Source organism: Moschus berezovskii, chromosome 5 (assembly GCF_049115385.1).
Source record: "Moschus berezovskii isolate FMDL1 chromosome 5, NW_MosBer_1.0, whole genome shotgun sequence".
Lineage (NCBI taxonomy): Eukaryota > Metazoa > Chordata > Mammalia > Artiodactyla > Moschidae > Moschus > Moschus berezovskii.
This window is the reverse complement of record NC_142464.1, coordinates 72,434,588-72,456,210: the sequence shown is the minus strand read 5'-3', so window position 1 is coordinate 72,456,210 and position 21,623 is coordinate 72,434,588. Positions and strand designations below refer to the sequence as shown.

The 21,623-nt window shown below is 38.9% G+C and overlaps 1 protein-coding gene across 2 annotated transcripts in view; it reads left to right on the top strand.

Moving 5' to 3' along the window:
- Nucleotides 1-4,740, top strand: part of YIPF7 (Yip1 domain family member 7) — a 32,529-nt gene extending 27,789 nt beyond the window's left edge. The window contains exons 5-7 of one of the 2 annotated variants that reach the window (XM_088836322.1): nucleotides 1,079-1,260; nucleotides 2,587-2,695; nucleotides 4,345-4,740. In XM_088836322.1, the coding sequence (XP_088692448.1) occupies nucleotides 1,079-1,260; nucleotides 2,587-2,695; nucleotides 4,345-4,392 (339 nt within the window). In that variant the 3' untranslated portion in view covers nucleotides 4,393-4,740. The remainder of the gene's footprint in view (nucleotides 1-1,078; nucleotides 1,261-2,586; nucleotides 2,696-4,344) is intronic. The other variant, XM_088836321.1, reaches the window with a different exon arrangement.
- Nucleotides 4,741-21,623: the final 16,883 nt, after the last annotated feature.

Below are 21,623 nucleotides of genomic sequence, written 5' to 3'. Positions count from 1 at the left end.
GTCCCATAAGTTTGGGATATGCTAGCTTGCATGTGTGTGCATTCTCAGTTGTGTCCACCTCTTTGGGACGCCACAGACTGTAGCAGCCAGGCTCCTCTGTCCATGGGATTTTTCCCAGCAAGAATACTGTAGTGGGTTGCCATTTCCTCTTTCAGGGGATCTCACTGACCCAGAGATCGAACTCTTGTGTCCTACATCTCCTATGTTGGAAGATGGATTTGTGGCTCAGCTGATAAAGAATCTGCCTACAATGCAGGAGGCCTGGGTTCTATTCTTAGGTTGGGAATATCCCCTGGAAAAGGGAATGGATACCCACTCCAGTATTCTGGCCTGGAGAATTCCATGGACTGTATATCCATGGGGTCACAAAAAGTCAGAGATGACTGAGCGACTTTCACTTTCATTTTCTTTGCTACTGTGCCACCTGGGTCGCCTTGTTTTGTCAATTGTTGGAGCTTATGCAGGTGTTAAGGGCCTAAATTATAGAGCCGGACTGCCTCGGTTCAAGCCAAGCCTCACTGCTTAGCATTATTTTACTTTAGGCAAGTCCCATAATCTCTCTGTACCTCAGTTTCTTCCTGTGTATAATGGGTACAACAATGATACCTACTTATTATATTGTGGATTAAATAAATTAATTTATGTGGAATCTCTAGAATAGGACCTAAGATAGTAAATGCAACAGATGTTTGCTAATATTACTATTATGTCTTATAAATCTCCAAGACTAAATCAGAATTTGTTTATTCTTTCATTTAATTGTTCAACAAATATGGGAAGAAAATATATCCTCACCTATGCCTAGTACCCCAACAGGCAATCTATAATAAAAATATCAGTCTGGGAATATGAGCATGCTTGTGCCATCCCATGTATAGAGGAGGGGATTGTTTTCATGACCTGAATCCATATTATAATCAGTGTTTTCTTTAGAGCTCCCAATCTCCTGATGCTTATACTCCAAAGACATGAACAACATTGAACTGAATGATTCGAAAGTATTCTCTGCTTTGTTGACAATCTGATTTCTTCTTGATGTTCATTGTGTATCCAAACTGTTTTCTTCCCATTGTTTCAGGCAGGAAAAGTCCAGTTTGGTTATGTGTATGGCATGAGTGCCATTGGCTGCCTAGGTATTCACGCCTTACTGAACTTGATGAGCTCTTCAGGAGTGTCCTATGGCTGCGTGGCGAGTGTGCTGGGTTATTGCCTACTCCCCATGGTCATCCTCTCCAGCTGCGCCATCTTCTTTTCACTGCAGTAAGTGTCTGTGTTACTAATTGACCCCACATGCACAAACATCGCTGAAGCTTGCCGCATCAGTGCAACAGTTAACCTCTTTCTGATCATTTTAGTAGGAAGATTGGGGAAACTGGCTATTAAAAGCTACACACAGTTTCAGGAAAGTAGGTCGGTTTTGGCTCACGTGCTATTCCTATTTCAATGATTTAAAAAATAAATTAAACCAAGTTATCTTTAAAATTGGTACTTTGTTTGTAGTCACATTCTTCAATATGAACTATTGCCATGGGTAATATAACCAACTACAGAAAATTCACTTGTTTGAATTAGGAAGAGGAAGTGCCTGGTGAATCCTGACAAATTGCTTCAGCTCCAGGCACTCTGCCTTCTAGGAGGGAAGCAACTGTTCTTTCTCAGCTGGGCTCCTTGTAGTGCAGCATTCCCAGGAACCCTGGTGAGGATATTGATGCTAGAGAACGTCATAGTATATACATTCAGTCAATTTTTTTTTCTTTTTTTCTTGCTGGGCAGTTCATATTTGTGATTCAAAAATATGAATTACATATTTCAGAACATATTACATATTCAGTTACATATGTAATATTCAATTACATATTCAGTGAATAGACTTCTGTTGGGCACTTTCCTAGGGCATATACAGAGTACTACCACTTTGGGCTGGGGAGAGCAAGTAATTCCACAGTTCTTTGTCACCTCCCATGCTCCAAAACCAATTAGAAATAAACATTTGCCATCAGTGCTCATTTTTCCATATAGACACAATTCACATGTTTTTCTTGGATGATCCAAGTTTTAGGTTATTAACACTGTATTGGATAGGTTATTATGTAAAGACTTTGTCAATGCCAGATAAACATTTTAGAAAGACTAATATTTTTGTTTAGATATAATCTCAGATACTTTCTTCATAACATTATTGAGAATTGCACAGATGGAAGTGCTTTTCTGTTTTAATATGGTTTCATTTTGAAAATAACAGTCTTTTATTTTTAAAATTATTGTAGGATGGTTGACTTACAGTGTTGTGTTAGTTTCAGTTGTACAGCAAAGTGAATCTGTTGTACATATATCCACTATTTTTTGCATTCTTTTCCCATATGGGCTAGTACAGGGTATTAAATATATCTCAATAAATATACCTCTAGCTCACATTGTGGGCTTCCCTTCCCAGGGAAGGGGGAAAGATTTCCCTCTACAGACAGAGTTCCCTGTGCTGTACACTAGGTTTTTATTAGTTATCTACTTTATATGTAATAGTGTGTGTATGTCATTCACAATCTTCCAATTTATCCCTCCCACTCCTTACTGCCTGGTAACCCTAAGTTTGTCGGAAGTAACAGTCTTCAGAATAACAGAGCAAACCCTTACTTTACCAGTGAGTACTCAACACTTAAAAAAGAGGAATACAATGCCAAATGGAAACCTTGAATGTGTAAGTACAATGTGAAAAGTGAATGAATGTCACTCAGTCATGTCCAACTCTTTGTGATCCCATGGACTGTAGCCTGCCAGGCTCCTCTGTTCATAGAATTCTCCAGACCAGAATACTGGAATGGTTAACTATTCCCTTCTCCAGGGTATCTTCCCAACCCAGGGATAGAACCCAGGTCTCCAGCATTGCGGGCGGTTTCTTTACCGTCTGAGCCACCAGCAAAGCCCACAATGTGAGTTAGGTGTATATTTACTGAGTCTTGTCCCTGACTTTTGTGTATCATGTTCTTTAACTAGCTCTTCTGTTTACTATGTTGTTTGATACAGATGTTTGACATGTTACTACAGGGTTCAGTTTTACAATTTCTATTTTGTCAGATGCATGATCTGCCATTTAAAAATGTTTATGTTTTAGACATTATTTCTAGCAAAGTTGAGCTTTGGGGCATCTTAAATCACTCCGGATTATTAGAAGAACAAAATAAAAACTACAACTTGAATTTTGAGAATCATCAGAAGTCTGATAATTTTCGTTAGATTTTCATTCTGAAATGTAAATGATGATTTAAGAATCCATTAAGTTATATTAATAAGGAACAACTAAATGATCCCTAAAGACCATGAAACTGAAATTATCTTTTTGGGCATATCACTGTAACATTCAAATGAATCATATATAATCTCACATTTTTATTCACAAAAACTGGTAAATTGAATCCTCTAAATTTTATTTCTAATAGTATTAATTAAACCAATAGACAAAATATTTATTAGAGCACTTTATGTTTGGTTTATTTATAATCTAAGCCATTGCAAACTACACAGTGTACCTTTTCATTTGTTTTGCTTTGGTTCAACTATTAAGAGTAGGTATTTCTGTCATTCTCAATTTCAGATTGAACCAGATCAAGTGAGGCGGTGTAGTTTGATGGCAAACAGAACAATATGCTGGGAGTTAGCAGTTCTTGACTTAATGCCCATCTTCCTTGCAATTTTTGTCAAGTCATTTCATTCTCATTTCTTCCTAAAGAACCAATTGCCTCCACAGTTACTTTTTGAAGATACCAATTTGAACAAATCCATTTCCATATTATAAAAATCTACACCTACACCAACCAAAGGGATCCTCAGCAATGAGTTGGGAAGCCACACACATCTGTGCCTTTCTGCTCCATCTGTTCCCTCCCTGAGCTGTGTCAGGCTTTGCTGTCTCAGACAAAAACCCAGGACATGGCCCTGGAGCACTGGGGGCTGGGAACCCCACTGGAATTCAAGTCCAGTCATTTTTCTGCTCATACAGTGGGTAAATTTAGGAAGAAAGCAGGGAATAGAAATTTGTAGTTATAAAAGAAGTCTCTAAACATAGTTCATATAAAAGAATTTTAGTAATTGCGATTTTGACTTATGAAAGTGACTGCAGGTCAATCCTATTTCCAGTAATCTGAGTTTTTACCTACCTATGAAATATTTAGCTTCTAATGGTGAACTTGACTCAAAATTCTAACTGGCTGAGGCCTTAAGTTCCTATGACACTTCACCCTCATTTTACAAATGGAGGAAATATTTTAAGGACATTTTAGAGGCAGCTGTGATTCAATAACTTCTTTCTCTCCTGGTATAAGATAACCATCTCTTTGGTCTCTGCTGTAGGGGCACCTTTGGAACTGCGTCGGCACTGGTCATCGTTGGCTGGTGTAGTCTCTCAGCCTCCAAAATCTTCATGTCAGCTTTGGCCATGGAAGGACAGCAGCTTCTCATTGCCTATCCTTGTGCCTTACTTTATGGACTCTTTGCCCTCTTAACAGTTTTCTGAAGAGTGTTCAAAATGGCATTGCAGGATTCTATTTGTTTGCTGTCCAGGTTATGTTGGAAATGGTTTAGCATTTGGTCATATGATTTCTGTTTTTATCGCTGTTAAGAGAATAGTAAGCAGAGAGACAAAATAGCACTTAAGGACAGGACTGTTTTGAATGATGATTTGCTTTTTGGTTGGTGCATTAAAACAATTTAAAATACTTTAAAATAAAAGGATATATAGTTGTTGTACTGATGGACTCTATTTTCTTAATGGATGCATTTCTGAGAAATTGTAAGTAAGTAAAATCATATGCTGACTGGGTAGAGGAAATCTACACTGAGCCTTTTGAGAAAACTTCATGACATTTCAAACTGTGTACAAGTGGTTAAAGTCACACTGTCTAGGACCTTTGGAGAATTGCAGGGGAGGATTATTTATAGTTTTATTCACCTGAGAACTGAATCTCCTGTCTCTCTGTTCATTTACTTCCCCAACTGTTGTTTGGTTCCATTTGAGCAATGCATTCATTCACCAGTTTGAAGCCCTCATTTCCTTCTTACTTATTTAGACACCATGGTTCATACTATAATTTCTCCCTTGAACATTTATGTCCTCAGTAAACTTCCCATTTGCTCCCTGAATAGATGAATGTGAATGGAGGAAATCCTACTCATTTCTCCTTTGTTATATTACTACATCTTAAATGGCTGCTCTGTACTACCTTTCAAATCCTATTGTATTACCCTACTAAATTCACCTTTTCACTTTCTGAGATAATTGTTTCAAACAGTTTCTTCACTAGGGCTTTCCTGGTGTCTTGGTAAAGAATCTGCCTGCAAGGCAGGAGATGTATGTTCGATCCTTGGGTTGGGAAGAACCCCTGGAGAAGCAAGTAGCAACCCACTTCAATAGTCTTGCTTTGGAAATCCCATGAGAGGAGCCTGCCAGGCTATAGCCCATGGGATTGAAAGAGTCAGACACAGTTTAGCAACTAAACAATAACAACAATTTCTTCACTACTCAGATCTCTAATACTCTTTTCTGTTAGTTGATGACCTTTCTTATTTTATTGAAAAAAAGAAACATCTAGAAGAAAATTATATCTTCCCATCATCAGATCTATCAACCTACATGCATCTTTATAGATAATATGTATATACCTATACATTTGTGTGTATACATATGTGCATTTTTACCTAAGCAAAACATTCCCCCTTTAAAAGGCAGAGAACTGGGCCATCATTGGAGAGTGATGTTGAATTAAGTAATTTTTATTTTAAGATAAAAGACATTGAAAGATGCTTTTGTGCTGATATGAATGATAGGTCAAGAGGAAAACACTGATGGTGCAGGTGGAGGGGCTGGGTGTGGAGGGGAAAGGAGACAATGACAAGGGGGAATGTGTGATGTGTGAAAGTGTGAAACACCTGTGCAGATGGCAGGGCACATATATAATTACCAAACGTCTGCTCCTGTGATTGTCCTGTGCAGTACCCCTCTCCCCGCTGAAGCTCCAGACCCCTATCCCAATCCTTAGCTCAGGATGGCACGTAAGCCTCAGTTGCTCAACTTGCTTTTTAGTCTTGTATCTTTGGGGCTTCTGTATGAATGAAATTAAATTTGTTTTCTCCTGTTAATCTATCTTATGTTAACTTAATTATTTGGCCAGCCAAAGAACCTAGAAGGGAAGAAAGAAAAAAATTTCCTGCTCTACAGTGGGTGTTGATCATTGTCGTGAAGGAGACAAAAATGGCTGCAGCCTGAATAGAAATTGCATTGGGAGTGGGGAAAAAATAGACAATAGAAAAGTAAGCAATGAATAAACAAGATACTTACAGAATTATGAGAAGGATGCTAAGGAAGAACATGTAGAGGAGAAGGCAGTGCTGTGGTGTTAAACTTCTGTACTTTATAACTCATAAATGAATCTGTTAACAAATCATGGTGTTTCCTTAAGTTCTTGCTCTTTCTACTTGGACTAAAATGGTCTTACTCACTGTTTATTTAAGGGAGATGAAGTAAAAATGCTGTTTATGATAATAATTTTTCTATTATATTATCCTACCAATTTCTTAGAGGTGTATTAATATTATGGATTTTAATTTTTTACCTTTTAGAAAGTATTTTAATTTTTAAAAATATTATAGGTAAAAGTTGCTCTAAATTTAGGATTTAGGTTCACATTGCTTTTCTGTGCATAAAAACAGTTATACCCAAAAAAGGTTTGATTATTTTACTATGAAAAATGATAACATCTGTATAAAAAGCACCGTAAACAAAATACTAAATATTTTGTAACAGCAGGAATAAGAATAAATTTATTTAATAGTTCCAAACAGCTAAATTTAAAAATACCTAAGAATTACAATTACAGAAAAATAAACGACCCAATCAAAAAATGGGCTAAAGAACTAAACAGACATTTTTCCAAAGAAGACATACAGATGGCTAACAAACACATGAAAAGATGCTCAACATCACTCATAATTAGAGAAATCCAGATTAAAACCACAATGAGGTACCATTTCATGCCAGTCAGAATGGCTGCTTTCCAAAAGTCTACAAGCAATAAATGCTGGAGAGGGTGTGGAGAAAAGGGAACCCTCTTACACTGTTGGTGGGAATGCAAACTAGTACAGCCACTATGGAGAACAGTGTGGAGATTCCTTAAAAAACTGGAAATAGAACTGCCATACGACCCAGCAATCCCACTCCTGGGCATACACACCGAGGAAACCAGAATTGAAAGAGACACGTGTACCCCAATGTTCATCGCAGAACTGTTTATAATAGCCAGGACATGGAAGCACCCTAGATGTCCATCCGCAGACTAATGGATAAGAAAACTGTGGTACATTTACACAATGGAGTACTACTCAGCGATTAAAAAGAATACATTTGAATTAGTTCTAATGAGGTGGATGAAACTTGAGCCTATTATACAAAGTGAAGTAAGCCAGAAACAAAAACACCAATACAGTATATTAACACATATATATGGAATATAGCAATAGGATAACGACAACCCTGTATACGAGACAACAGCAGAGACTTGGATGTGTGGACCTCTCTTTTGGACTCTATGGAAGAGGGCGAGAGTGGGATAATTTGGAAGAATTGATTGAAATATGTATATTATCATATGTGAAACGAATCTGACGTGGTTGGGGGCTCCCCACCTCAACACCCTGTGGATTTAAGAAGCCGTTCCTTCCGGAAGTGTATAAATTAGCCTGGGATAGAACCTGCACGCTGAATTTACTAATTAAGAAATGAGAAACCAGAACTATAAAGGTGGCATAGAAATACAAGAAACTATTCTTAAGTAATCTTTTAAAACTTTGAACAGAGTTACAGATTTTGCCATTTGTTATAAACTGGTATATGTAATTTAACCAGAACCATGAGAAAGTTGGTATTGTGTGAATTCTGAGGCACTTTTGACATGTTGTAGGAGTGATGTGGACTTTCGTAAAAAAAAATAAAAAATAAAAAAAATCATCATTAAACATATGTGAAATCCATTAAAAAATACCTAATAATTAATGTAAAAATAAATATAAATGGTGTCTATGAAACTAATTATAAAATATTAGAGGCACTTTCTAAAAAGATCAGATATGTTGACAGATATCCTATATCCCAGGATGAGAAAATTAGACTTTGTAAAATAATGTCATCCAAATAAATGTATAGGCTTAATATAATTCCAATTAAAAAAATTCAAGGAGTATTTTTCTTGGAAACTAGCAATGACTTTAATGGTAATCTGAAAAGCAAATGTGTAACTGTGAAAAATTGAAACAATCAAAAAATATGTTACAATAGGAGGTAAGTTAAATCAGGTTTTGTTCATCTCGATGGTTGAATGCTAGGCAACTCCATGAAAATATTTTGGAAAAATGATACATGAGAAAATGCATGTGCAAGATTTTCATAATTTTGTTATTTACTGAAGACTTATTATGCGTTGCTGCTGCTGCTGCTAAGTCACTTCAGTCGTGTCCGACTCTGTGTGACCCCATAGACGGCAGCCCACCAGGCTCCCCCATCCCTGGGATTCTCCAGGCAAGAACACTGGAGTGGGTTGCCATTTCCTTCTCCAATGTGTGAAAGTGAAAAGTTAAAGTGAAGTCGCTCAGTCATGTCTGACTCGTAGCGACCCCATGGACTGCAGCCTACCGGGAAAGCTTTACATTATTAACTCCCTTAATGCTCACCATAACTCCATGAATTTTTCTTATTATCACCTCTGTTTTACAGATGAGGCTACTAGTTACAGATTGGTCAAATCACTTGACCAAGATTACTCAGTTGATAACCAGGATTTGAATCAGGAGAACTGAATTCCAGTGTCCATAACCACAACATAACCCTCCTGTTACTGAGCAAAAACTGCTTTGCATTTTCCCATGAGAGTCAACATGTCTACTACTTCTACTCAGATCATCCTTTTCCCTTTACCTTAGCCACTACTAGAAAGAGCCAAAGACCTTTACCTGCTAGGGAATAATAATAAAATAATAAGATAGAAGAAGAATCCAGAGTGTCTAACAGGAATAAAGTGACACCTGCATGACTCCTGGGTTCATTTCTGAACTCTAATTGAAATAAGCTATGCAGAGTCAGACCTAGTTGGCATTTGAATAAAAAAACCTCATGAAGTATAGGGCTTTCCTCTCATTCCAAGTAGGGTTTGCATTATATGGATTTGTATGGATTGGAGATATTTTCCTTTGTTAATAGTGCTGTTTAGTGTCCATAGGATGCATTACAGAACAAATGATAAAATGAAAGGCACTTAAGGTATACAACTAGAAATACATCTTTTTGGTTGAATAAGTAAGTGTTAGTCACTCAGTCATGTCCAACTCTGCGATCTCATGGACTGTAGCCCCTCCAGGCTCCTCTGTCCATGGAATTCTCCAGGTAAGAATACTGGAGTGGGTTGCTGTTCCCTTCTCCAGGGGATCTTCCCCACCCAGTTATCGAACCTGGGTCTCCTACATTGCAGGTAGATTCTTTACCATCTGAGCTACAGGGAGGAACCCATTTTATTTTGGTGGAATAAACCCCAAAACACTTTTCCCCTTTTGCTCAAATGCTTTCAATTTCTTTTATCTGAGAATGTAACATTTTTCATTTTTCTGTTTTCACTCGTTGAATGAAAGTTGCAGGTTATGTGTAAAAGTTAAACGGCACATTTGGAGTCAAGAGATGGCCTTCATTTCTACAGGAATGAATGGGGACATGTGCTGAAAATAAAAGTCCTGAATTACCAAGACTCAAGTGCCCCAGTTCACAGCGGTTTAACTAGGGCAGTGGCCTTTGCAACATTTGATGACAGATGCCTTTCTACTTTGCTCTGGTTCCCAGTAAAGAATGCTAAATGTAAAACCACACTGACAATCTCCTGCTCCGCTTTTTCTTAGAGCACCATAGGTTCTGTTCTATTTTTCAGCAACACAATGAAGGATCTATGTTTTCAAATCACTTTTCACTTATGAGTGGAAGTCTGGAGTGATTTTAAATGAGTGTTCTGGGAAGGAGAACAAGCAATTCTTGGACATCTGCAGGAAGTTTGAGAGTTCAACTCTGACACCATAAACCCAGAGGCAGCATCAGATGCCACAGACTTAGCCTAACCCCTCTCCTACTTCAACCCCAACCCCATATTTTTGGGCTGTACTTCTGACCAACTGGCTATGAATCAGGAGATCCCCCTCTTAGGGTTAATTTACTAGAGCATTTCACAGAACTCACTAGATTACTGGTTTATTATGAAAGGCTGTAATATAGGATACAGATAAAAATCCACAAGAATGAGATGTGTAGGGCAAGGTATGGTGAAGGGAGCCTCCGTCCTCTCTCAAAGAGTGCCACTCTCTCCAAATCTCCACTTGTTTACCAAACCAGAAACTCTCTAAACCCAGTCCTTACGAGCGTTTTGCTATTGCAGCTGTTCAGTCACTCAGACACGTCCGACTCTTGGCAACCCAGGTACTCTGGCCCTCCAGGCTCCTCTGTCCATGAAACTTCCCAGTCAAGAATACTAGAATACTGGAGTGGGTTGCCATTTCCTCCTCCAGGAGTTCTTCCTGACTCAGTGATTGAACCCACACCTACATTAGCAGGCAGATATTTTACCAAGGAGCCACTAGGGAAGTCCCATTTGGGGTGTTTATAAAGGCTTTATTTATATGCAAAGAAATAGAGGAAAACAATAGAATGGGAAAGAATGGAGATCTCTTCCAGAAAATTAGAGATACCAAGGGAAAATTTCAGGCAAAGATGGGCTCGATAAAGGACAGAAATGGTATGGACCTAACAAAAGATATTATGAGGTGGCAAGAATACACAGAAGGACTGTACAAAAAACATCTTCATGACCCAGATAATCGCAATGGTATGATCACTAACCTAGAGCCAGACATCCTGGAATGCAAACTCAAGTGGGTCTTAGGAAGCATCACTACGAACAAAGATAGTAGAGGTGATGGAATTCCAGTTGAGCTGCTACAAATCCTAAAAGAAGATGCTGTGAAAGTGCTGCATTCAATATGCCAGCAATTTCAGAAAATTCAACAGTGGCCAGAGGACCAGAAAAAGTCAATTTTTATTCTAATTCCAAAGAAAGGCAATGCCAAAGAAAGCTCAAACTACCACACAATTGCACTCATCTCACATGCTAGCAAAGTAATGCTTAAAATTATCCAAGCCAGGCTTCAATAGTATGTGAATCTTGAACCTCCAGATGTTCAAGCTGAACTTAGAAAAGGCAAAAGAACCAGAGATCAAATTGCCAACATCCATTGGACCATCAAAAAAGCACAAGAGCTCCAGAAAAAAAATCTACTTCAGCTTTATTGACTATGCCAAAGCCTTTGACTGTGTGGATCTCAACAAACTGTGGAAAATTATGAAAGAGATGGAAATACCAGACCACCTGACCTGCCTCCTGAGAAGTCTGTATGCAGGTCAAGAAGCACCAGTTAGAATTGGACATGGAGCAACAGACTGGTTCCAAATAGGGAAAGGAGTAGGTCAAGGCTGTATATTGTCACCCTGCTAATTTAATTTATATGTAGAGTACATAATGAGAAATGCTGGACTGGATAAAGCACAAGCTGAAATCAAGATTGCCGGGAGAAATATCAATAACCTCAGATATGCAGACGACACCACTCTTATGGCAGAAAGTGAAGAAGAACTAAAGAGCCTCTTGATGAAAGTGAAAGAGGAGAATGAAAAATTTGACTTAAAGCTCAACATTCAGAAAACTAAGATCGCGGCATCCAGTCCCATCACTTCATGGCAAATAGATGGGGCAACAATGGAAACAGTGACAGACTTTATTTGGGGGGGCTCCAAAGTCACTGCAGATGGTGAATGCAGCCATGAAATTGAGACTCTCACTTCTTGGAAGGAAAGTTATGACCAACCTAGATAGCATATTAAAAAGCAGAGACATAACTTTGCCAACAAAGGTCCATCTAGTCAAAGCTTTGATTTTTCCAGTGGTCATGTATGGATGTGAGAGCTGGACTATAAAGATAGCTGAGTGCCGAAGAATTGATGCTTTTGAACTGTGGTGTTGGAGAAGACTCTTGAGAGTCCCTTGGACTGCAAGGAGATCCAACCAGTTCATCCTAAAGGAAATCAGTCCTGAATATTCATTGGAAGGACTGATGCTGAAGCTGAAACTCCAATAATTTGGTCACCTGCTGGGAAGAACTGACTCATTGGAAAAAACTCTGATGCTGGGAATGATTGAAGGCGGGAGGAGAAGGGGAAGACAGAGGATGAGATGGTTGGATGGCATTACAGACTCAATGGACATGAGTTTGGGTAAACTCTGGGAGTTGGTGATGGACAGGGAAGCCTGGTGTGCTGCAGTCCATGGGGTCACAAAGAGTTAGACATGACTGAACTGAACTGAACTGAAAGGCTTTATTGCATAGTCATGGTTGATTAAATCATTTACCATTGTAGATTGATTTAACTTCCAGCCCCTCTCCCCTCCCCAGAATTGTGAGGGTAGGACTTAAAGCTTCAATTTTCTAATTGTATGGTTGGTTCTGATAACCAGCTTGGGTGAGATCCAAAAATCACCTCATTGGCAAAGGAAGAGACACCCTTGTTGCACTTATCATTTCCAAGGATTTTTGTTTTTTAATTAAAATTATTTTATTGATACATATATTCCAAAGAGATATATATATATATATCACTATTATAGATTTTTTAAGTTTATAAAACCAGCCAGGCTGTGTGTATAGTCAGTCCACTCAAGATGGCTGTTCTCTTGCTCTCTGTACATCTCCTGCTCAACCAATGTCTGTTTCACCTACCCCCTACTCACCCTACCAGATGACTGACCTTCCTACATACTGTCCCTCACCCCAGCTAGTGATTGTTCTTAATAAAGGTGATGAGGGTTGTGCCCCTCTGCTAGTTTCTCTGGTAACTAATGAGCTAATCTGATGTCAATTCCCTCTATCAGTTCAGTTCAGTGACTCAGTCATGTCCGACTCTTTGCGACCCCATGAATCACAGCATGCCATGCCTCCCTGTCCATCACCAGCTCCTGGAGTTCACTCAAACTCATGTCCATCGAGTCGGTGATGCCATCCAGCCATCTCATTCTCTGTCGTCTCCGTCTCCTCCCGCCCCTAATCCTTCCCAGCATCAGAGTCTTTTCCAGTGAGTCAACTAGTCGCATGAGGTGGCCAAAGTATTGGAGTTTCAGCTTTAGCATCAGTCCTTCCAATGAACACCCAGGATTGATCTCCTCTAGAGTGGACTGGTTGGATCTCCTTGCAGTCCAAGGGACTCTCAAGAGTCTTCTCCAGCACCGCAGTTCAAAAGCATCAATTCTTCGGCGAACAGCTTTCTTCACAGTCCAACTCTCACATCCATACATGACCACGGGAAAAACCATAGCCTTGACTAGACAGACCTTTGTTGGCAAAGTAATGTCTCTGCTTTTTAATATGCTATCTAGATTGGTTATAACTTTCCTTCCAAGGAGTAAGCATCTTTTAATTTAATGGCTGCAATCAGCATCTGCAGTGATTTTGGAGCCCAAAAAAATAATTCCCTCTATAACTAGAAATTTTCTCTTCCTCCAGAGCAGACTTGCTGCCATGTCCTGCCTGCCATCACCTTACGTTGTGGAATATCACTCCAGGGTCTAGTTTCTGATTCAATAAACCATTAATGTCTTTGTTGCTTACTTTGGGCTCTTTCCTCAATCCGGAAGCTGGGCAAGCACAAGGCTTGTAGGTCTGTGGGGTGCAGCCCATAGAGAATCCATGATTATGGTAACCAAATACATATTTTCAGAAAGGAAATCTTAGATTCTAGTCCTGCTTCCACATGTAAACAGCTTGGTGACTTTGAGACCATGATGTACTTTTCTGAATCTCATTTTCTTCACAAATAATACAGAGTTTGCAAAGTCCTTCCTAACTAGCTAGGTGCTTTGGGAGTTCACTTTGCTAGAGGCTCAGACAGTAAGGAATCTGTCTGCAATGCAGGAGACTCAATTTTGATCCCTAGGTTGGGAGGATCCCCTGGAGAAGGGGATGGCAACCTACTCCAATATTCTCGCATGGAGAATTCCATGGACAGAGGAGTCTATTGGGCTACAGTCAATGGGGTCACAAAGAGTCAGATATGACTGAGCTACTAACACTTTCACTTTCTACAGGGAAGAACTAGAATGCTGCACATAATTTACCTAGACCAGTGCCTGGAATATAGTAGTTACTCAATAAGTGAAAATTTACCCATAGAACCTCTGAGGTGAAATTATAATAAATACTATTTGATATTCCATATATCTTGAATGAAATTGTAAGTAAAGGATGATGACTTTAATTGGTATACCTAAATATAGTGGACAACATTTTCTTTGGTGTAGTAGTGCCATTCGTGAGAAGACCATGTCAAAGACAGTTAAACATTTTTTATGTTATTGGAAATATTAACACAATTTTATGAACTTGAAAAAGGGTCTTTGCTGAAGTTTTATTATTAATATTTGGCTACCGAGCATCTGAACCTCCTTCTTATGTTGAGGGTATTCTCCATCTCCCAAAATAGAACATAAAGTAGATGGTTATATCCTCTCATTGACTCATGGAAGTTAGTAGCATGTGAACAAAGGTCAGCCTATTATTTAATAGATCATTTTGTTTAGTACTTGAAATCCTGATCAAGTGATGCAGGAACAGAGGGACACTTAGAAGTACTCATGGAAACAGAAGCAGGACATATGTAGCTAGGGTTATAATTGCTAGACTAAACTTTCTCTCTGACAAGACCTGGGCCATGTTCTCTGCCTGGTCTCTTTTGAATTATGTCTTTTTCACAAGCTTGAGCCTCTTGCCCTAAAATTGATTCTATGATCTATCTATCCTATGCATGCTCAGTTGCTCAGTTGTGTCTGATTCTTTATGACCCCATGGACTGTAGCATTCCAGGCTCCTCTGTCTATGGGATTCTCCAGGCAAGAATACTGGAGTGGGTTGCCATTTCCTTCTCCAGGGAATCTTCCCAACTCAGGGATTGAATCTGCATCTCCTAAGGCTCCTATGTTGCAGGCCAATTCTTTACCGCTGAGACACTCACCAGGGTAGCCCTGATCTATCCTCTCTTTTTCTTTAAAATCCTACTTTATTTTTTTCTTTTTTTAAAATTTATTTTGGCTGAGCCAGTTCTTAGTTGTGGCACGTGGGATCTTTAAAGTTGAGACATGTGAGATCTAGTTCCCTGATCAAGGATTGCACTTGGGTTCCCTGCATTCAGAAAGAAGGAGTCTTAGCTACTGGACCCCCAGGGAAGTGCCCCCATTTCCTTTTGTATTAACCAGCATCGTTGTCTGTTGTTTGCAATCAAGAACTCCAAGGAATTAGTTAACTAGTGAATATTTCTTTTCAGTATCACCAAACCTTTGGAGTATAAATTTCATCATCATAACATGGAGGGCTCAAATAAATGTACTCTCTGCATTGTCCAAGAAGACAACTATACCAAATTCTCACATGTAGAACAATTAGCACCTAAACTGTCACTGCGCAGGACACATCATACAAAGTGACACCAAGAAAACGGCACTTGAAACTTACTGTAATCTGAGGAGAGGATTTTGGTAACTAAAGTATAATTCTCAGACTCTGGTATACATTAAGAGCATGGGTTTTATCTGTCCCACCAGTAAACTTTCTGAGACCGTAGTTGATGGTGTAGAATGTGGTACAGAGGGAGGAGCCATGCTAGAATGGCTAAAAGCAGCAAGTGAGAAGGAACACATTAAATGTGCAGGCAGGGGCAGAAGGAGTGAGAAAATACATCAGCCAAATGTCCTCCCACTGACCCAGTCAAAAGTGCATGCCTCCTCAGCCGCCTCCTGAAAAAAACTGCCGTGAGACCACCACCTGAGTAGGCACTGCAATCTGTCTTGCCTTTTAAAATGTAGTACTAGGGAATTCATCTTTACTTAATAAAAAGTGTGGGCTTTGTAGATAAACAACCATTCTGATCTTCCCTCTGAGGGGTCATTTATTGACCAGGTAAGAGTAAGAGAAGCCAGTACAAGTACAAGCAAGGTTTTTCTTGTGTCAAAAGTGTTAAGAGGAACTTTTATAGAATTCTTTCAAATTCCTCTAATTTTCTCAGAATAGGATTGTTTGAGGGGGCCCTAAAATGGTGTTTAGTGTTTCTGTGTTTATGTTCTTTGTTTGCTTACAGTGATTGCTGGAGCAAGCCCCCAAAATATAGAGAATATGCAAGGACATTTTTATTCCTAGCATAATTTTTGTAAACACTGACTACCAAAGCATTTATTTTATATCTTTTTGGACATGACCATGGGTTTGTGTTTCTGCAAGGAGTCATTGAGCCTGATTTCAAATTTTATGTACTTATAACCTGTACCCTACTTATCTGTCCTGAGTCGTAAGTCCTATTAAGAAACCATGCTTAATTAAAACAATAAATTAAAAGTATAAATAACATCTCTGATCAATGCTATGCATTGATAATTGATCTTATTAGATAGACCATTTCCAGAAATATTTCCCAAAAGATAAATTCCCTTCGGCATGAACTCCATTCAATAAACCTTTCCTCCTTTATAAACTTGGATGAAACAGATTCTTTAAGTAGCCATTAGAATTATTTAAATATTATATTTTCATATTATTTACAAATAATGAGAAAAAGTCTATTTACTAATTTTTGCTCTCATAGTTTAATCTTGAGAAGATGCTTTTTAACTTGAGCAGAATGAGCTAATCCAGAACATTTTTAAGAATATTATCAGCTTCATGGAACTTCAGAACCAGCAGCCATTTAGTTGTGACCGGTTTCTCTCCTACATGAGCCATGGCTCCAAGGCCAGGTCATCATACCCTGGGTGTGCAACCAGTAGGTAGGGTCAGCGGAACTTTATTTTAAGACTCTTCCACTTTTGCTTTCTACACTTTTTTTCCTTTCATGGGTAGAAAGACTCCCTGGTGGCTCAGATGGTAAAGAATCTGCCTACAATGCAGGAGATCTGGGTTCAGTCCCCAGTTTGGGAATATCCCCTGGAGGAGGAGAGCATGGCAACCTACTCCAGTATTCTTGTCTGGAGAATCCCCATGGACAGAGGAGTTTGTTGGGCTATAGTACATGGGGTAGAAAAAAGTCGGACATGACTGATCGACTAAGCACAGCACAATGTGTGTATACAATAGGTGTAAAGGAACTCTCTAAAGAGCTAATATGTGTTGTGTATCTATTATGCTTCACTCTTTTATGTAGAAACTCTCATTTTAGTGTCATAATAGAACAATGAGACATTCATTGTTGTTCAGAGACATTATGGTATCGTACAAAGTATAAACTAAGATAATACAATGCCTATTTCATATGCTCCCATAGCATCATGTGTCTACCCCTGTTGTAGGTATTAGAAATGTCTGTATATTTGTCTGTACCTTCAGGGGAGTTAAGTGTCTTGAGGATACTGATTATATTACTGATACTGAATGCTAGGACTGCCATCACAAAGTCGGGGTGTCTTTAACAACAGAAATTTATTTATTTTCTCACAGTTCTGAAGGCTACAAGTCCAAAGTCAAGGTGTCTGTTAGCATGGGTTCCTCTGAGACCTCTCTTGTTAGATTGTCTGTAGCTGCCTTTTATCTGTGTCCTCTCATGTTCTTTCCCTGGCCTGTGACTTCTATGTCTTAATTTCCTCTTCTTAAAAGAACACCAGTAATATTGGATTAGGCTCACCCATAAGTCCTTATTTTACTTTAATTACTTCTTTAAAGATCCTATCCACAAATACATTCATATTCTGAAGCACTGGGGCTTAGGACTTCAATGTATAAATTGGAAGGGAGTTTTGGAGAGCACAATTCAGTTCATAACACTCTCATGTCTAATCATTTTTATGTCCTCACCACAGAGTTAATGTTTGTTTCTATCATATTATCCATCTTTCCAAGTAATTTTCTAACTTCTTCCTCAGTTTTCTAAGAATAACTCTCCTCTATACCCTTATGACACAGCCCCCACCTTCCTACCAACCCTTTGTGTAAATGTACCTGGAAGTATGGCTTCTGTCAACTGTTCCTTCTCCCTCTGTACCATGTTTATTCCCCTTCTTAAATCTGGGATGCTTATGACTCATCTGGCCAGTATAACATGGTGTATATGATGTCGCTCCAGTTCTGAGCCCAGCCTTTAGGAGGACTGGCTACTTCTGCTCCCTAGCTCTTGAGGTCTTAAGCCATTGTGTTTGAAGTCCAGGCTCCTTTTTTTGCAACAAGACAGTCCCCAAAGAAACACTGAGGAGCTAGGAATGTTGGTGAGGAAGACATCTTGGGCAGAGAGCTCCTACCTTGAGAATATGTTGGCAGGAACTCTAACTAGAAGTACTATCAATTATAATCATAGAGTTGGACTGTGAAGAAAGCTGATCACTGAAGAATTGATGCTTTTGAACTGTGGTGTTGGAGAAGACTCTTGAGAGTCCCTTGTACTGCAAGGAGATCCAACCAGTCCATTCTAAAGGAGATCAATCCTGGGTGTTCATTGGAAGGACTGATGCTAAAGCTGAAACTGCAATACTTTGGCCACCTCATGCGACGAGTTGACTCACTGGAAAAGAGTCTGATGCTAGGAGGGATTGGGGGTGGGAGGAGATGGGTATGACGGAGAATGACATGGCTGGATGGCATCACCGACTCTGTGGACATGAGTTTGAGTGAACTCCGGGAGTTGGTGATGGACAGGGAGGCCTGGCGTGCTGTGATTCATGGGGTCGTGGAGAGTTGGACACGACAGAGCGACTGAACTGAACTGAACTGAACTGATGCTCCTTTGACTTCGGTGTCCCCATTTATGACCTTGGGGTGCATAGATTGCCATAACCTTAGAGAATTCCCCTGAACTAGCCCAGGGCACAGGGTAGGCATGAGAGCAGTCTTCTCTTTCATCCTTACCCTTATCTAGCTCTGTCCAAAGGGAACTCTAGGCTGCTAAACTATTTAATAAAATTAATGTATTTTTAGGCCAAACTCTTGCACTTTTAACATGAAACCAATTTCAAATAATTTGAAATTTATTCACTGGAGCAACCATCCTCAGATTGGTAGTCAAATATTCTTGAACCTAAAATGCCTGTTAAGGTACATTTGGTGGTGTCAACATTTTTAATGAGAAAAAAAATTAAAAGCACACTTCTTTGGACGGTCAGTCATTAATCATTATAATGATAGCTGGGAAGTAAATTAACTGATACAATAACCTCTTCCCCTTCAGAAGCTAAGTAATCATAAAGGTACCATGGGAAATTGGTTACATCCGAACACATTTTTTAAGGAGTGATGATAATTAAAAATGGTAAAAATCAAAGATTTTTTTTAAGTTAAAAAAAGAAACATTCTGAGAACCTCAAACTTGGAAGCAATGCTGTAATTCACATTTTTCCCTCACTGTTGCTCCCTGTATGCTTCCCAAGCCATGCACTCTCTTTCCCTCTCCTCTGGAGAGCCCCTCTGGATCCACTGAGGACTTGGAGTCCTTACTGTGTCCTTTGCATCCTTGTGGATGATGTGTCCTGCACACCATCCTGAGATCTTTGATGATTGCAGCAATAATTATTTCTCTCCTATTTCCATCCTGCTACCACAGCCACACTCTGGATGTTGCTGTTTTCTAGAATCCATCTCAAGAAAAAACATTTCATTAGAATTCTCAGTTCCTCAATTCTTTCTTTCTCCCCAACCCATCCCCAGTATTCTTTTTCTATTCCCAAGACATTTAATCAATAACAATAACCTCAGATATGCAGATGACAACACCCTTATGGCAGAAAGCAAAGAAGAACTAAGGCGTTTCTTGAGGAAAGTGAAAGAGGAGACTGGAAAAGTTGGCTTCAAACTCAACATTCAGAAAACTTAAAATCATGGCTTCCAGTCCCATCATCTCATGGCAAATAGAAAGGGAAACAATGGAAACAGTGACAGACTTTATTTTGTGGGGCTCCAAAATCACTGCAGATGGTGACTGCAGCCATGAAATTAAAAGACGCTTGCTCCTTGGAGGGAAAATTATGATCAACCTAGAGAGCAAGTTAAAAACAGAGACATTACTTTGCCAACAAAGGTCTGTCTAGTCAAAGCTTTGGTTTTTCCAGTGGTCATATGTGGATGTGAGAGTAAGACTATAAAGAAAGCTGAGTGCCAAAGGATTGATGCTTTTGAACTGTGGTGTTGGAGAAGACTCTTGAGAGTTGCTTGGATTGCAAGGAAATCCAACCAGTCAAACCTAAAGGAAATCTGTCCTGAATATTCATTGGAAGGACTGATGCTGAAGCTGAAACTCCAATACTTTAGCCACCTGATGTGAAGAACTGATTCCTTGGAAAAAACCTTGAGGCTGGGAAAGATCGAATGTGGGAGGAGAAAGGGACAACAGAGGATGAGATGGTTGGATGGCATCACTGACTCAATGGACATGAGTTTGAGCAAGCTCCGGGAGTTGGTAATGGACAGGGAAGTCTCGTGTGCTGTAGTCCATGGGGTTGCAAAGAGTTGGACATGATTGAGCGACTGAACTGAACTGAGGATGTTTAACTTTTGTTTCTATCCAGGCCAGATATCATGGAGTATCACTTTCCCAACTCCCTAAGGATTTTGCCCTTCTCCCAACTTGTTTTGCCAAACTGCATATAATCTTACTTTAATATAAACTCCTGGTGACCTAATTTCCTACTTGGTCTAATGGGAATTGCTGGAAAACTGAAGAATCACACAACGATATTGTTTATGACTTCAGTTTATAAACTAAAATATCAAATAGGTTCACAAAACAACTCAATTTTTATAAAAGTAAAACATGTTTGTTATAGAACTCATGAAAACAAACAAAAAATAACAAAATGTGAGGAGAAAAACACCTATAATATTGCATAGAAAAATTGTCCAATTGCAATTGCACACCAAATTGCAAATGACAATTTGATGCTCTTCCTTCTGATCACATTTCTATATAAATAACAGACAAAATGTACCTCTTAACTTACAGAATGTCCCTTACACTATTATGAAATTAATCTACGCCATGTCTAGTTTTTATTGGCTTCATAACAGTTCCCCTTTCAGGCAATTATACCTTTTTTAACTTGCCTTTATTGCTGGAGATTTAGGTTGTTATTGACCAGCAACTCAAACTTTTTTTCCTCTAGAATGCATTTCTAAACTCAGGACCCGGAAGCTAAAGAAAATCAGTTTTGAAGTTCCGCAAGTACTTTTGAATCACCTTTGAGAAAATTGAGAAAGAAATCTATTAACAGTGGAAGTTAAGACCAAATACTTGGCACCTTGAATAGCTTATCTAAAGGTAGTACTGATTGCGTTAACAAATTTTTGTAAATATAAGTGGCCAAAACTTTTGTGTGTCTATTTCATATCTTGGATTATTAATGAGATTAAGTGTTTCACTTTATAACTTTCTTCATATCTGTTATTTTATGAATTTCTTATTCACATTTATTCATTTTATTAATTTATTGCTTTTCTTTTTTTTTCTGGCTGTTCATCATGTGGTGATCTTAATTCTCCTTTCCAGA